Genomic DNA, 17,845 nt, shown 5'->3' with positions numbered 1-17,845 from the left:
CACACACACACACACACACACACACACACACACACACACACACACACTTTAGTGATTCAAAGAGTTAAGCTGATCAAAAAACAACACCAACCCCTCCCTCCTGAAAATATATCCAACTTTTACACAAGCTAATTTTAATTTAAAAATGATGCAGTTGCTGATTAAGGTTCATTTTACCCCACACAATGCCTGCTTTACACACAAATACTAGTAGGGCGTTCCTCTACCTGCTCAGGTCCCTTGTCAAACATCTTACGGGTGCGGGGGAACTGATGGGAGTGAGGCGCCTGTCCTCCCAATGTGGGGGTGTAGGGAGGTCGTGTAGCCGGCTGCTCTCTGGCGGGGGGTTTGGGTACCTCGTTGGTCAGACTCGAGCTGCTGGTGCTCGGCATGGGAGGAGACCCACTGGACAAGCAGAGAAATGAACATGAGGACAGGAAACAAAGTGGCAGGACTTAGACTTTATCAGCTTTGCCTTTTCATTCTCTTAGTGTCTACAGAAAACAGTGAAGAAAACAAGTTGGCTTCATATTTCATATTAATCATATATTTATTTGTATATCCATGATTTTGTGTGATCATTTTCTCATTAAGTTGGTCTTTTTTCTTCATTATTTTCTCTCTGGTTTATTGTATGCTCTTGTTCAGGCACAATCCACATTAGAATATTTTATGTAATGTAATTTATTCTAACTGTGTGCGTTGCCTCTCGTTTTGTTGCCAGTCTCGTGGTAGCATTTGTCAGAACCCTCTTGAAAACAAAATATTACGGGGTTTATCCTTTTCTTAGGCGTTAACATTCTTCAACCGAAGGTTCCTCACACTGCCTATTAAATGAAATTGTGTTTACTTCTTGCTAGAGGGAAGGCTGCTGTATGCATGATGCGTATGTTTTGGGGCTTTACTGTAATGAGTTTTCTGTATTTGTGGATGTTCGTGTGTGTGTGTGTGTGATATCTTTCCTCACCCAGCCTGGTGGATGTGCGTGCCCTTGCTGGTGGGGCTGGCTGGGGCCGACTGGGTGAGAGATCCAGAGTCCAGGATCCTCTGGGGCCGAGCGTTCATTGTTGCCTGGCGACAAAGAAACCGTTGGTTCAAATCCTGTCGTTTAATCAAGTCTTCCAAATGGAATCGTGAAATCAGAGATCAAAAAGGGAGGAAGAGACAGGAAGACGCGCCTGAGATCAGGATTAGAAGCAATACCTAAAATTGGGATACTCTTTTCACTGTAACAGCGCGTGAAAAGTGCAGCACTTTACAAAGTTTGCCTGAATTTCCAGAACTGTATCTCATCAGGCTGAGCAGGTAATATAACCTCTTCATTGTGAGTTGTCTAATGGCTGCTCACAAGGCAGGGGCAAACTTAATAAAGACAATACAGGCAAAGCATCATTGATGAATTGCAAGAGTTGTTGTTTACTCAGGCCAGGCGGAGAGAAAACTGTGTGCAGCCTAAATCTAGTTAACACAGGCAAACACATTTTACTACCGTTGACTTCATTTCGATGCTAATTATAAAATTGCGGCAGGTATCTTTTGTTTGTGCTTGTGTCTAAGAGAGAAAAGTTTTCAATGCAAAGTTTACACATATTCAATCTACTGCGGTTACTAGGGCTAGCTGTTAGTGCTTCAATAAGAGGCAATTGGAAATGGAACAAAACAGCAGTAAAACTGGCTGAAAGGACTATTATGGAAATAGCTCAGTCAGTAATCTAAGTACCCTTTCTACTCAAGCACAAAATCAATATGATGAGAAGGACATAAACAAAGAAAAGCAGTTAAAAAAGATTTCAGGATATGCAGATTTCTTTTGAAAAAGAGATGATTGTAGCAGTTTATGTGTGAAGGCAGTATTATAAAGAAACTAGATTATATGGCAAAACTGGGCTCCACACTGCAGCATAAATCCACCTGGAGCTCATTGGAGAGTTAGAAAGAGGTTGCAGCAAAGTGCAGTTGTAAACTAGTAAAAGCTCAAACAAAAGAATCTTAAAAAAAAGGATGGATGTGTGGTAATCCTGTCCGGCGTTAAAAGGTTTTATCCACGCACTCAAACTATTTTCTTTCTACCGAACTACACCCGCCAGCTGTATCTCCATTCAGAAGGAAGCGAGATGTAAACATTAATGGAGTCCTCCTCAGTTGACAGTATAGATAGCAGTATCGAGTATGATACACGGTTCCTTTTTTATTGGTGGGTGTATTAGTGGGCGTAGTTTGTTAGAAAGAAAATAGTTCCGACATGAAACTGCTCACACAAGATCTGTGGATTATCTTGAGTAACCAGGTCATGATTTCTGGAAAGAGACATTGAGTTTTTCAAATGTATTTTTTTGGCGCTTTGAAAACCTAAGCCGAGTGCCATCTAGTTCCTATAAGTCGGATCTCTCCGACCAATACCTCCAAAACTAAGCAATGAACATCAAAACAATATATATTGATAAATAGCACTACAGGTAAGAAGGAAAATCTGTATTTCAGTTTTTGGGGTGAGCTGTCCCTTTAAGGAATGAAAACATATAAGATACCTTTTACCAGATGCTGGTATGAATGTGAAGTTGCAAGCTCATCAGTTAAAACGACTCAATTATGCAACATGTTGATGGATTATTCATCAACATTTGCAGATCATCAACATGTGGTAAACAAACATCATGCTAACCCAAGAGGCCACACGTCTTATCTGCTGACAAGCTTTCCGCAAAATGTGATATACAAAACTCCCACATTAGCAGGAAACGCGGGTAATCGGTTCTACCAGCTGCTTCTCTCCAAGCTGGGAAACAGCTTGATCTCCTGTTTTAACCCGCTTCCCCTCACTTTCTCCATCATTAATTGACTGGAAAGTGAGTCAACTGAGCAAAGGAAATAGTGCCTGTACACAGACCACGCTATTAGCGAGGGCTCTGATGTCTCAGGAAAACCTGACTGTTCCTGTTTAATTATTTAAGGAAACAATGCCTTGGTGTATGATGATGGCATGGAAGTGGTGAAGGTGAGAGAGGATTGGTCAAGGCAGAGACGGTGAACTGATGAGGGAAGGTATGGTTGGATTATTAACATGGGGTAAGTATGTGAAAAGAGATATCTGCTGCGTCAGGTGAGGGAATTAAGAAGATTTGAGCCTCTCAAGTCATAATCTCCTCTCATTGTCTTCTCAACAAAATATGGAGAAATAAAGCGAGAAGGAGAGTAGAGCCTTCCCAAGGTCCATTCAAACATTTAAGATTTTATATGGTCACGTTTTTTTATTTTTTATTGCACCTCTTTGTCGAGTGAAAACAATCAGGTTTCAATCTTAAAAAAGGGCAAACATCTTCTTTTGTCCTGCAACTTCACTCGTCAAACTTACAGACAAAAGACCAGGCACAGGATTTAAAAAAGACCGAAGACATTCACCCCAGCATCATGCAGCAAAAGGGGGCTATTAAAAAGCATTTACTGCTTTCATCATTTGAGAAGCAAGTGAATTTTAATTAGCTGCTAACCTTGTTCACTTTGTTACAAATCAATAACATTTGACATTTAAAATCCTAATTAAAAGAGCTGGATTCCCAGTTAGGCTAATGTTAACACTTGTGAACTTGAGATGGATGTGTCTCTGATTAAGCTGTCTCTGATGAGCTCTCCGCAAGAAAAAAATAATTATGTGGTAATCTATGATAACTCATTAACTTCAGAAAGGTGTTTAGATTGTCTTCTTTAAAATGTCAAACTCTATATCTCATTTTTTCAGGTATACAGAGGAGACAGGTCCCTCGTCACTACTTTCACGTCATGATAGTATGAGTACACCACATTAAATGTATGACATGAATGACACTAGTGCCACATGGTGTATCACGTACAACATTGTTGGACTCATTGCAACCTGTGGTGATAACCAGAGCCAAAGAGGAGTGTGTGATCTCATCCCTGTCAGATTATTTCAGTTCAGTCAAAATCAATATGAATTTAATTTAAACAAATTCAAGTTAAGTCTCAAATCAATCAGGACAAGTCAATCTCAAGTCAACCGATTGAAGTCATAGTCAAGCGTCGAGTAATTTGAAAAAAAAAATCAAGGACTTAAGTCTCAAGTCAAAGGAGACAAGTTCAAGTCAACACTCAAGCCCATCAAGAAAAAATCAATTAAGATCTCATGTCAATTAAGACACATTCAAGTCTTCTCTGTTTTAGTCCAAGTCTCAAGTCAGTGGAGACAAGTTCAAGTCAAGTCGCAAGACCTTGAGAGTAAATAAAGTCAAGTCACACTTTTTCATTTGCGAGTTTTTCAGATCTACTAATGTTGACCATTAACATGACAAAGCATTTGAATATTTTCCTTTAAAAGCTGCGTTTACAGTTATTTATGAAGCTGAGGCCTACAAATTACATGATCAGGCTGTGTGGCAATGGAAGGAGAGTGAGAACGTAATGGGTTTGCGTGGTTTCAAGTGAAGTCTTGAGACAGTGAAAGAGTCAAGTCCTCTGTTTTATCAATGAAGTCTGACTTGTATCACGTCTCAAACCTAAACTCTACAGCTCTGGAATAGCTAAAAGACTCCGTATAGCTGCATTTCTAATATTTTTTCCTGTTAACAGACCCGTAAAGGTGACGCAGGTCTGGGGGCGGGTGCACTGTTTCTTTGAATTGTGTCTGTCCTCTGGTTATAGAATTGCAGTGCAGTAGGGAGTCTCATTGCGGAGATGCTGCTCCGCTGAAGGTAATTGAGGGGGCAATTGGTGTTGGTGGTAGGAAACAGAAGATATTTAGCCGGAGGGTTAGGATGGGTGGTGGACTATAGTGGTTATTATGGCTCCTTAAGTTACGGCAGCCTCTCTGCTCTGCCCTGCCAAGCCTGGGGAGTCATTGGCCCTTAACTGCATTTGCACAAAAGTAATGGCCTTTTGGAGGAAGAAAATGCCAGTGGGAGGGTGGGGCGTGTGTGGTGGAAACAGATTTCCACCCCCCCCGCATAACCATGCCATGAAAATAACTGACATAAACAGAGACAAAAAGTAAATTATTACACCACTCCATTAAACTCTCAAAAACAATGCTGACACTCATCTACAAAATTACTTACAATGCGTATGGCAGTGCAACAGCTACAAATCTTGGATCCCCAATATTTCTATGCAAGCACTAAAGAGCACAACACTAACGCAGCTCTAACAATAAGCTCAGTCTTGAACATGAACATACCTTGTATGCTATGCTGTTGAGCACCTTCATGGCCAGATCTGACACTTCAGGAAAAGGGTCTGCAGCGAGGTGTAGCAGCACTCTCCAGATCTGAGTGTATACACTGTTGAAGGACACACCTGGAACAGACGCAAGCAAATTATTAAGTGCAACATATTTTGAATTTGTTCATACATACGTATGAGATGAATAAACACACAATACACCCAGCAACACATACATCTTACTCTTGTGTAACCCTCATCACTCCCATTCTAGTTCATTAACACAGCAGAGCTCACAGTTAAGTGGTAATGTACAATCATCACATTAGCATCATGCGACCTGCCATTTCCTCTCCTGCAGTTGTTGGATGTGTTGAGGTGGCAGGGGGACAGTGACCTCCAGTGTGAGGTAATGTACATCATTAATCAACACACACACACACACACACACACACACACACACACACACACACACACACACACACACACACACACACACACACACACACACTACAAACAGCTGGTTCTTCTAATCCACTGGAGCTTCATTGCTGTCAACTGTCGCTGTTATCATGAATACAAATGAACAAAGTCTGTTCCCTCTCGGGTGTTTTTTGTTTGCAATTCTAATCTTCAGCATTGTTTTTACAGTGAAGGGGAGAGTTTTCTCAATTTCACTCTTACTTATCGTTCTTCGAACTTGTGATTTTAAACTAGCCTCTAACTGTTTGCCCATTAGCCATATTCTCTAGCCCTTTCATTTTTTCGAGAGTTGCTCTCCGACATCAGTTTGTTTAGGACCTCAACCTGCCAGATGTGCATCTCTTTGTGTTGGCAACAAACCTTCATATTTTCCCCACACCCTCCCTAATTCTGGGCGTATCAACTCTAGCACGTTGTCTCTGCATCGCACTGAGCCTCCTTCCCTGTTACTGTGCCTTTTCTGCTTTGGCCCTTTGTCTGTCAGCATCAATCTGTCGTCTTTCTCTCCTCCCTCAGTGTCAGCCACGGGGACACTGAGCAGTATTAGTTTCCAACATTTTCTCATTTCTCCTCCACTTTTCGGTTTCCTCCCCTCTTTCCTTCTTCTGCTCAGATCTTGTCAACCATGCAGGTGGTCCTGTGAATTTGACCTGCGAGGATGACCACTTTTATCTCATTTCCTTTTATCATCTCACTGCTTCCCCATCCTCACTTTTTGACAAGGCAGACGTGCCAAGCCCTGGAGCTGCAAACTCCTAAGGGTGCTGTGGAGAAGTGGGAATGACTGAAGCCTGGGTCCTCTTATAGCACCTCTTAAGAGAGAGACAAGAGGGTTCAATGGGCCTAAGCTTCAAAAGACAGGAGACAGAGGAGGGGAGGAGGATAGAGGGCTAAAGCTTGGGGACAGAAGGATACAATACACACACAAGAAGAAATCTGGAAAAAGTGAGGAGCAGAGAGGCCAGAAGGAGTAAAGATAGAGAGGGGAAAAACAACAAGGGAACAGGGAGAGCTACAATATTTCAGAAGCCTGTGTGCTGTGAGATACGACAAAGATGGGTAAGAAAGGCAAAAAGAGATGGAGAAAGAAGACAGAGTAGGAAAAAGACAGGAAACCAAGAGAAGAATGAAGAGAAACGAGATGAAAACGAAGCGAAGGCGACTGATGGAGTTAAAGAGATAATTAGGCTGCAGACTAAGGGGCAAAATATGATTAGCGATGGCTAGCTAGAGTGCTACTTGCTGCAGTAAACAGCCCATTGATAAATGTGAAATACGGTTCCTTTCCCATTTAACTGCTGCGCTACATTCCGAGTGCACACAAATTACCACTGCACCGCCTCTACATAGTCCACATGAGGGAATGTGACATCTTACATTACTCACTGGCTGAATGCTGCACCAGTGACTTGTCCTGACTTGACACAAGACTTGCTCACAGTGGAATGGATGTACAGTAGTAAAGAAGTTAATTATTGGCTAAATCAACCACTGCATCACTGTTTTATGGCCTTCTCAATTTTGGCAGGTGACATAAAATACTTTTGACTCTGCCGAGTGATTTTTGGAGCTGTAAATGCTTGAGGCATACAAACTGCATCTGAACATTTTAAAGCAAAGAAGAAACTCCTCTATAAAGGCATACTTTATAATATATTTTACAGAGGGATGTAAGCAGTGCAAGCAGCACCAAATCGTTTCTGTGATGCTCTTCAAATGGGAGAGTACCTAAAATACACTGACACAGGTAGAAGTGAATGAAAGCCCATGATGTGACAAAATATAAATGTCAATGCAGATACAGGAAATGTTAAGCACGGCATTACTTTAGACACCTTAATCAGGCATTTAATGGAGCTATATAGTGCGTTCATCCAAAGCGCATTACCATTTTGCCTCTCATTTCACACACCGGCAGCAAGATAGCATGATACGTGCTGGTCTGACTATCAGGAGTAGTTTGAGGTTGAATGTCTTGCTCAAGGACACATTGCCTTGTAAACAGGAGCTGGCGATCAAACTGCCAACCGTGTGATTAGTAGTCAGCCTGAGCCATAGCTGGCCTTGTACCATTTACATATTTGAACTACTGGATGGATTGCCATGACATTTTGCTCAGACATTCATGTTCACCAGAGGATACACCAGACTGACTTTGGTGTTTCCCTGAGTCGGTTCTATAATGAGGTTAACATTTTGGATTTTGAGCTAAAATATCTCAAAAGTAATTGGGTGCATCGCCATGCGATTTGGTTCAGCTATTTAAGGTCCCGAGAAGGCAAATGACAGTGATGGCTGGGCCATCTGCTTGGAGGCAGATCACGTCCTAAATATTGCTCTGAGCTAGACTCTTCCAAGCAAAAGAAAACTTGGAACACCAAAAATGAGCTGGTGGCGATTAGGAATGGTTAAGAATACTATAAATACTATAAAAGAGACTGGGGGAAAATGTACTCAGTATAAGTTAATACATTTTATTTTTCTCCTTTTAAGCTCCACAGGATCGACCTGCTGACCAATAGCTTATGTTAGAGAGACATTTTTAAATTTGGGAGGGTAAACTTGCCCACACATTTTGGGAAAAAATATTTGAAAACAAGGAAGTGGTTAGGGTTCTCTATCGCCAAGACTATGCTGACTGGGGGACCAAACAGAATTGCCAATATAAAAAATACGACTTTACAGTGATAAAGTTAGGGGTTGTCACATTTAGATTATGGAAAAATACATCCTCTGAAGATATTATACAAAAAATAAATGTATGGAACCTATGTCTGAAATAATTTCATAAGAACACATGTTAGCTAGAGTCAATGATGAGGGTAAAACTTTTTTAGGACACTAATGAACTGGTTGTAGTGCTGTATGTCTTATAGGTTTATTTTGGTTGTTCTGAATGAATTTATAATGGGTCTTTGGTTACTTATAATTAAAGGTAATAATACTGTATGTTTGAAAATAAAAACAAACAAAAATGTTGGACAACTTGGGGGGGATGTAAACATGCTGCCAAGAATAGGGGACAATATAGGGAGCTCATTGTGGCCATATGTTCCACAGAAAACAAAAGCATGAAGTAGTGGTCAAAATGTCAAAACATCTACAAGATGAACACAATTTGGTTCAGACACTCATGTTCTCATGTAGGCCGTTCCATCCTTGCTACGAGTCGAAGTGCCGAAGTGTCCCTGAGCAAGACACTAAACCCCTAACCGCTCCCTGGGCACTTCTCAGCAGCCCACTGCTCCCAATAAGCTAGGGATGGGTTAAATGCAGAAGTTACATTTCATATATATATATATATATATATACCCAATGTATATGACGACTATAATAAAATTTCAATTTCATTTAAAATGGGGTGATCCAAAAAGATTTTAGTGATCTTTAACTTATCATTTAGCACCATCATTAGATCAAGTAGGATTTGTACAAACTATAGTAAGAAGGCAAAGACAAACAAGGAAAAGAACAAATGTATAAAATGTAAATCACTACTCTGCCATGACTCCCACACAGTTTTGCTCTCCTGCTGGTTTCCTTGCAGGCCAGTGTACAGCAACTGCTGCATTTAGCATTTATGCTTTCAATTTGTTTTAGACAATATAATACACAGGCCACTTTACCTGTCGGCATTTGCTTCTGTTTGTTTGCAGTGTTAAAACATAGATGTGATGAAACTGAGTATGTATGCTGCTGTATTCCAGAAAGAGAAAAACAAGTTCATACATTTTTAAGGCGAGATTAAAAAAACAAATCCCCAAGGGTCGTATGAATGAAACTTCAAACCAGACAAAAGAGAGCGGCAAATAAGAAAACAATAAGAAAAAGCGACATGTTAAGTCTCGGCTGAGTTAGATAACCGAATAGAAGTGACAAGAAAAACGTAAATGCCAACACAACATGGAATTTGACAGTCATCTGCATTCAAGTATGTATTTCAGTCGTTTCTTTATACTTCTGAATGTTGTTACCAACATCTATTCATCCGCTTTGCCTTGCTTGCTGATACATGCAGCACACTGCAAGGTGGAAGTTATAAATAAGCGCGCTGGGAGGCTGGGACCTAGTGGGCCAATATGTTTTTTAACCTGTGTACCAGGGGGGCCTAGCGCCAGCATTATGCAGCTTCAAAAAGGTTTAACCGGACATCAAATGCTAAATTTGTCGGCTAAAAGGGTAACGAGAACAAGCGCTGGGCCAGGCTGTTTTTATTGTTGGTTTTTTCATCAAACATTAACTCCCAAGCTTTGGTGTCCCATTGTACCTGCACCTTAAAAATAAATTGTAGAAATGCTCCACTATGTATAAAGAAGAGAAGTGAATGAAAGAAATGACCTGTGACTTCCTATAAAGAAAAAAGGGCAGACAACACATTAGATCACCTTTACTTTGTCTGTGTGCGAGAGAGAAATATGTACATGGGACTTAAAAACTAAATATGTACGTGCATACGAGTGCAACTCAATCCAGATTTACACAGCATATTGTGTTAAAGTTGAATTTATGAGCAGAGGAATTTAGTCTGTTTCCACAAAAGGCCGCTGTGAAGCTGAGCTCGACTGAGTCAGACACACTTACAATAAGGTGGCATTCATTTAACGAACAAGTCAAAGAAAACCCGCTGAAAAGGAAATGTCATTATAGTACCTGAACCTACTTTCATGCCAAGTCAATTTCACTGCTCTCCATAGCTCTATTTTCTTTTCCATTTCAACTCATTTACCATCGTGCCGGGCAGAAATTACATACTGGGACGTGACAGGGCAACTGGGAAATTAAATGCAACAATGTGAGGAGGAGAGAGAGAGAGCGGGAGTGAGGGGAGGAGGAAGGGAACCCCCAGTTTCTATTCCCGAAGGGGTGGGAGGGAGTTAATGGTTTTCCTGCTCGCACACAAACTGGCCGTCAGGACGCATGGTGGAGCCTGCCAATCACCTAAGAACAAGGGTAAGTGAGCGGTTTCCAGTTCAGCGTACGAGGAAAAGCACTTAAATGGCCTCAGGTGGCTCACAGAGTCTAACCGATCTTCCTCTCTACTGTCCTTTACACATCTGCAAACCTTTTTTACACTTAATCTATTCTAGGACTGGGAGCTTTCTTCTATGTTACCTCCTTTTCCTATCTGGTGCCATCGCGTTCTCCTGGTCATTTATTTCCCCATGTTTTTTTTCTCTCTCAAGCTTAGTCCTCAAGGGAGAGTCATGGGAAATCAGTTTTCACTGCCTTGTTCTCACTAACGCTGCTTCCTCTCTTCATTCTTTCTATAGCTTGCTCCACCATCCTGCTCTCTCTCCCTCGCTCACTCGTTGAGCCGAGGACGAGAACTTTGAATGGTGTGTGTTTACAATGTTACAATTCTTACATTACGTTCTTACATTATTAGTACAGCAAAAAACATGTTTTTTGTTAACCAAGTTGTGTTGTTGCCTCAACCTTACCAATTGTTTCACAACGTTAACCATGCGGCATTGTGCATTTCTGCAAATGTGATATGAAACGTATTGTAATGTATTTTAGCTCAGAAATGTTGACTTTCAACGTATCCATGGTTTGCATAAAAGTACATTGCCAACATTTTTTCTGGCGACTGGGCTGCACTTTTATAAAGTTGAAGGGACTAGTAGGAGATAGATTTACACTAGAATGACCACCTCACTGTTGTATGCTTTTTTGAAAAGATCAGAGATTTTAACTTGCTCGGAGTGGCCACACAAAAAAGTCGAAGCGCTGAGAAAAAAAGACGCTGGGTGCAGCTCCTTTTCTTGAGGCAGCCGCATATGCCCTCTCCTCATTGGGAACAATAAAAAAAAAAAAAAAAAAAAAAAAAGACGCTAGCGCTCAGAAAAGGGTGCTATGTGGACACAGGCCCTAAGACATTTGTGTGAATTTTATGTAATTGGCATGAATTTTTGAGCAATGACCAATGGTTTTGTTAGGTTTTTACCTATAAGGGAGTTGAGCGAAGAATAGGAGGACACCCGTCTCATTTTGTCGATGGTCTCAAAGGAGAGGATGTACTCGTCATTGTCGGGGCTCCCCAGGGTGCTGCTGGCGCTGCTGCTGGTGCTCAGGTTACCAGGAGAGAAGGCTGCTGGGCCACCTGAATGAAGAAAAGACACATACACACAAAACCGTCTGACCCAATCGGCAACAAAATCATGACCATCACAAATGCAATACGAGTTGAAGAGGAAGAAAAAGAGGCACTTATTTTGTCTAGAAAGCAGTTTAGCCGCTGTAAAAGTACTGTATAAATAAAGTTTATTATTGTGATCATTGTTTTTAAACCAATAGCCAAATCAACATCCAACAAGGTCTAAGCAGTACTTATACTTGGAGGTTGCATGCCGACACAAGAACTTGCTCATAACTTAATTTCAGATGTCAGGCTCAGTCACCTCCTGCTGTAATTCTCCTTATCTCAACATTACTCGTGACTCAAACAAAAGCCAAGCACCATGCATCCTCCAAACTGACTGCAGGCTGAAATGTGGAAATGGAGATTGGAAGAGAGTGGAAATATACTCTCTGCTCGATGCTTATTGATGACAAACACCGCTGCACATTGGCATAAGCACTGAGAATATGTGAATTAGGAATTGGGTCGGCAGTAGATTGCACGCTTCACAGTGACAGGGATTTAACTTCACTCAGGGCTTATGCATTACTGGCAGTATTATACAGTCAGACCAGTTAGACACTGGTGCAACTTACCACACTGCACTACTCCTACAGAATGGCACGTGGCAGAGAATGGAAAGAAATCGTAGAAATTTTAAGTATTTGCATGCATAAATGGAAGACGGAACATTTGTAGCCAGCGCTCTTTGTTTTGTAGGTATAACACATCTGCAATGAAACCACATAATGCAACGAAACAGCTCAGTGAGCTAGCCATCTATCAGTATCCGTGGTTTAGAGTAGGGAGTGTGTCCCACAGTGTAACCACTGCCCCTGTATGAGCTCAGGCCCACACTTCAGCACCATGGACAGCTCCTTGTCCCCACTGGTACTCAGGCAGCCTCAGTGAGATCTGCACATTCACTGATCTGTGCGGAGCTGAGACAAAGGAGCACAGAAGCATGTTTGTTGTCCCTGTTGGCTCCCTCCTTCTTTCTAGTAAATATGTGAATAAATATAAATCGCAAGAACTTCTGTTTTTACTGAATCTGCCAAAGTGCCAAGGAGTTTGTCACTTGAGTGCAAAGACCAAAAACAAGCTCTCCAAGATAGTAAGTTTTGCAGGTAAGGTGATCAGGTGCGTTACAGAAACATATAACGAAACAGAACTGCAGATACCTCACATCCACTACATTTAGAGTTTGAGCTTCTCTCGTCTGGCTGTCCATTTAGGGTCCCAAAGGACAGAGCCAAAAGAACACTGAAATGGACAGAAAAAGTCAATCTAATCCAATATCTGTGGGACCATGGCGAAGCAACAAGCCAGAAGAACAGTTTGAGCAGCAACTATGAAACCTGTGGCCAATATCACGAGGAGCTGGATAAAGCAGAACCCAATGTAGAGTTATTGAAGGGAAAATTGGGAAGTTACTTCATAAACATAAGCACTCAAGACTATTATAGAGAGATTGACGATAAAACTGGGATTCACCCATGCTCAAATCAGAGCATTTTGAACCCTGCTATGAAACTGCTCAAATTTGTAATTGAAAATTCTCAGGAGATATTAACCAATTGAAGGCAAAATTTGTCACTTTTACTGTCGAAGTCCAATCAGTGTTGATGCGAAATGTAGTCCATTGAAGCAATAAACTACTCAGAGTGGGCTATATTGACTCAGAAAGATGATTTTGAAAACTCTGTTGTCCTTCCTGCTTCCAGCGCCGTCATTTGATGCGACAGTGACGTAGTTGGATGCAAGGAAGAACTACAGGCTGCTTTTTTTTAGCTTGGATTTGTAGTCTTCGCTTCTGGGTAGACAGGGGGCGCAAATGCTCCAAGTGTCGCTCAATTACAGAACTTTCTTGTTCTTTTTGCTTGAATTGAAAACTAGTTACATTTCCAACAGTGAAAATGTCATACCAAAATATGAGTGCAGAGGATGTTATGGACGAGGATACATTTTACCGTGTTTTAAATGACTTGGATATTCAGCCGTATTTATTTAAGCCAGAGTAAAGGCAGAAGAACTGCAGCGCTGAAAGGCTGCGGCCGCATGAGTCGTGTGAGAGGATATGGCGGGTGGAGACCCTTCGGGCATCAGAAGCGGTTGTGTTATGCATCTTGGTACTGAAGACATGATTGCGTCAATTGACTACATTTACCATCGACACTGATTGGACATCCACAAAAAAGGTGGAGGATTTACCTTTTTAAAAGGTTTTTGGAGTGTGAGGCGGTTATTGACAAAAATAAACTTAATTTAAGTAAAACCGACATGTTTAACTACGTAACATTCCTTTTGATGGGTACCTCCTGAATGTAGATGTGCCCTCTACAGCTGCAAGTGTTACTTATTGTGTAGAGACATTTGAACTGAGGTGAAAGCAGATGGGGATTGTTTTGAGAAAGGGCCAAGGTTCACCACTGAAGAGGGAGCATCATTTTGGAAGCCAAACATCTTGATCTTGCATATAACTAAATTGTGCAGTTATAATAAATGGTCCATGTGTGCTCTGGCATTTATCTACATCACACAATTGTAAGACATGAGTGACAAGGATTGCTAGATTGGAATAAATAACACACCACAAACTGGCCAAATGGTCTGAATCTCTCTGCTGGTTGTAAAAAATCTCAGGAATGGCAATGACAGAATGAATAAGTAAGTCTGGGGACTGTTAGATCTACGGCCCAAAGCTGAAAACCTTATGAATTGTGGTAATGGTCTCTCCTCGGATTAATTTCTGTCATTCAGCAGACTAAATTGTCTTCTTTGTCTTCATTCTGTCCTCCTAGAAATTCATCTAAATTTGTGCTTCATCTTATTTATATCTCTCCCATCTGCCTTATTTTCTCCTTTGCTCCATTTCCCAGCACTCTCTCCCCCTCCTACTTTCTTCATTGAGGTTGAGGTTCTGCAGGCTCTTGTTCAGGTTGCGGGCAGTGGTAGCAGCTCGAATGTTGGTGTAGGAGTTGACCGATCGCAGGCGTGGGATGGCTGGGCTGTCCCTCACTGGAGTCAAGTTACCAGGCTCTGGACGTCAACACAGCAGAGTGTACATCAGATCAGAGGCAGGATGATCCCAAACAAATGAAAATAAATGTCTACGCCCATGTCTATAATACATTATTATAAACATACTTAAAATGTGTTATAACCTGCTTATAGCACTGTATAATTATAAGCATTCATAACTATTAATAATGATGTATAACTATAATAATAACACAATATAAAGCATTTCATGATTACTTGTAAGGTCAAGTATCATAATTCTTCATAAATGTATTATTTTGCAAAGATCATTGAATTATAATTTCGGTAAACGCCCACTCAATGGTGAGAATCAACTTCGTCTAAATTATCATATTCCCATAGTTTTCAAAACATTTACATTTTGACCCCCTAAAAAACTATTTGCCTGCGACGCATTAATAGATGTTTCTGGAGAGGCACAAGAAAAAGGGAGGTATGTCCAACCTGTGCTTTTAAAAGGAAAGTCACATTTAAAAGTTAATTTTCTGCCCAGCCACAAATCCTGTTGTATTCCATATTCCTAAAATCTGGTCACAGTTTAGGATATACTTTCTCTGACAAAGTGTTTTGATAATGGCACCCTAAGTTTAAATGAGATGTGTACATGACAAGAACAGGTCTCTTCTCCTTGTTATAGACACGGGCTCATGCAATTTAAGATTGTTCACTGTGTCCATTTAAGTCACATTATCCAAAACATATCCAGATTTAAATCCTCCTTGTGACTGATGTAAACTGTCTCTAACTACTCTGATTCGCATGTTTATGGCATGCCCTGATCTGCATATATTCTAAGGTTCTTAAAATATCTCAGTGATGCTTACAACACACATTGAACCATTTAGAGGGCGGAAGTATTCTGTGTTTTTCATTGAGTTTTTTTTGTCTGTTAGTGTTTGTGTGTGTGTCTGCAGTACCTGCGGTGTTGGCCGGTGATGGCACTGTATAGTTCTTCTCCTCTTCTATAAACTGGAGGGCAACTGTACAGAAGTTGCTTTCATATTGGACCACCAGGTGACTCAGTGCTACTACCAGCTCCTGTCAAATGCATATGGAAAACAAAGATCATTCAGTTTCACAGGTTTTGATTTTCTTTCACTTCATGTCTTAATATCTTCAAGCCAAGCACTATATTTCCAGGTACAATGGTGACACATGAGTATATATCCCTTATCTCTTAGCGAAGGATCAATTACCAGTTGTGTCAGTGAGTGACACATGTGTGTGTGTCATCATGACAACATGTGGTCCTCGAGACAACTGCTGTAGTGGGAACTACCAGCGGGGCGGTTTTGAGTACTTTACCAGGTGTTTCTATTACTGTCTGTGGACAGATTTTGTCACTATGATAGCGTCACAACCTTATAAAGTAACGGCCTCTGACTTTTGTCATTTGTAATTAACATTACAAAGATGAGCTTGGATCAATTTGTAAACAGAGAGTCATGATGGACACTTTAAATAAATCCAAAGACCTGAAAGGCAAATTGTAATCAATCGTAATCCTTAGTTGGATGCCCACACAGACAGTTGAAATACATTCAGAAATAATAGTTATTTTAGATTGAACTCTGACAATCATGAAGTGCAGAACATACAGACATGAGAGGTATCGATCCTCTCATCTAACTCAGAACAAATTAAAATAGACTTATTGCCCAAATGTGTTACCACTCCTTTAACTATGTCCTGAGGGCAACAGGGCCATTTGTTTGTTTTATTTAGATAATAATCTTGTCATCACTCAATATAGAATGTGCTGGGGAATTTTACTTTTTTCACTGCATCGAATAGCGAACAAATCATCTAACTGCACTGCAGTGTCGTGTAGTACTCATAGGACTAAGGACAAGCCCACACTTATCAATTGTTTTCATATATTTTGGAGCCATAGTTTCTACTTGCCTCTGGCATTCTACTGGATTGTCTTAATGTGACATGCATATAATAAAATAATCAACTATGTGTTTTATGTGAGTGTTATTGTACTGCAGTGACCTTGCGGACCACAGGGCTGCCATCGTTGATGAGCTGGGCCAGCATCATGGCCACGTTGTGGTCGATGGTGGTGGAGTGGTCCGTCCTCTCAGCAGAGTTTCCCACAAACGTCCCCAAAGCAAAGACAGCCGCACACCTCACCTGCAGTGGTTATTAAATTAAAACACAAGATTAAAGCTTTTTTGATGGGGTTTGGATGTTTTGTCACTCCGATCTTCCTTCATCGATGAACGGCTCTGCCCCTTTTAACTGTCTGAAGACAGTGTGTTCATCAGACAACAAAAATGTTGAAAGTTTTGGAGGTAATTATGGTGCAATTTTCTTTCAATGTAACACTAGGAAATGCCCCGGAGATGATCAGTGCTACGTGCTCCAGTGAGCTGCTTTTTCTCACTATAACTCATCACTTTCTCTGCCCGCTTCATTGGCTGTTTCATCCAAAATTCCAAACATCCAAAGGAGTTTACCATCAGGGGACTGAACTGAACCAAATTACATCACAATAATGAATATGATGAATATGTGGTTGTATTGTTTGTTGAGCCAAGAGAACACATTTTGTTTTTCATTGCAAGCACCAATATGAATGATCATCATCATCATCACTGCTACTTTTTAATCATGCAATGAAGCTTCACCCAGATGTTGCTTTGATATGTTATGCTTCGCTCCAATTAAAAATGATCAGCTGAAACGTGTCAGATTAACATTTTTTTCCTGAAACTTGGAATAAAAGAAAAAAATCCCTGTGACTTGAAACAAAATTAAAACAAAAGACGATAATACAAGAAAGCAGCTTAATGTGCCAACTTCACTCAGGCAGTCTACTAACAGCCTTCAGTCAATTCTACCATCTACACCAAGATGTGTTGATTCAAATCTATGCTATTTTTAGAAGCCATGGTAGTGATATACAGTATATACATACACAAACACATATATATATATACATATACATATACACACACATATACACACATATATATACATATACACACATATATACATATACATATACACACATATATA

At 40.7% G+C, this 17,845-nt stretch overlaps 1 protein-coding gene across 1 annotated transcript in view; it reads right to left on the bottom strand.

Moving 5' to 3' along the window:
- Positions 1-17,845, bottom strand: part of rptor (regulatory associated protein of MTOR, complex 1) — a 177,898-nt gene that overhangs the window by 22,008 nt on the left and 138,045 nt on the right. Inside the window, 7 exon segments of the mRNA XM_031867108.1 lie at positions 228-405; positions 968-1,071; positions 5,189-5,307; positions 11,603-11,758; positions 14,675-14,815; positions 15,736-15,856; positions 16,817-16,957. Of these exon segments, the coding sequence (XP_031722968.1) occupies positions 228-405; positions 968-1,071; positions 5,189-5,307; positions 11,603-11,758; positions 14,675-14,815; positions 15,736-15,856; positions 16,817-16,957 (960 nt within the window).

The sequence above is a fragment of the Anarrhichthys ocellatus genome, unplaced genomic scaffold (assembly GCF_004355925.1).
Source record: "Anarrhichthys ocellatus isolate YVR2014 unplaced genomic scaffold, GSC_Weel_1.0 scaffold38, whole genome shotgun sequence".
Classification (NCBI taxonomy): domain Eukaryota; kingdom Metazoa; phylum Chordata; class Actinopteri; order Perciformes; family Anarhichadidae; genus Anarrhichthys; species Anarrhichthys ocellatus.
The sequence above is the reverse complement of the archived record's forward strand: the minus strand, read 5'-3'. Positions and strand labels throughout refer to the sequence as shown.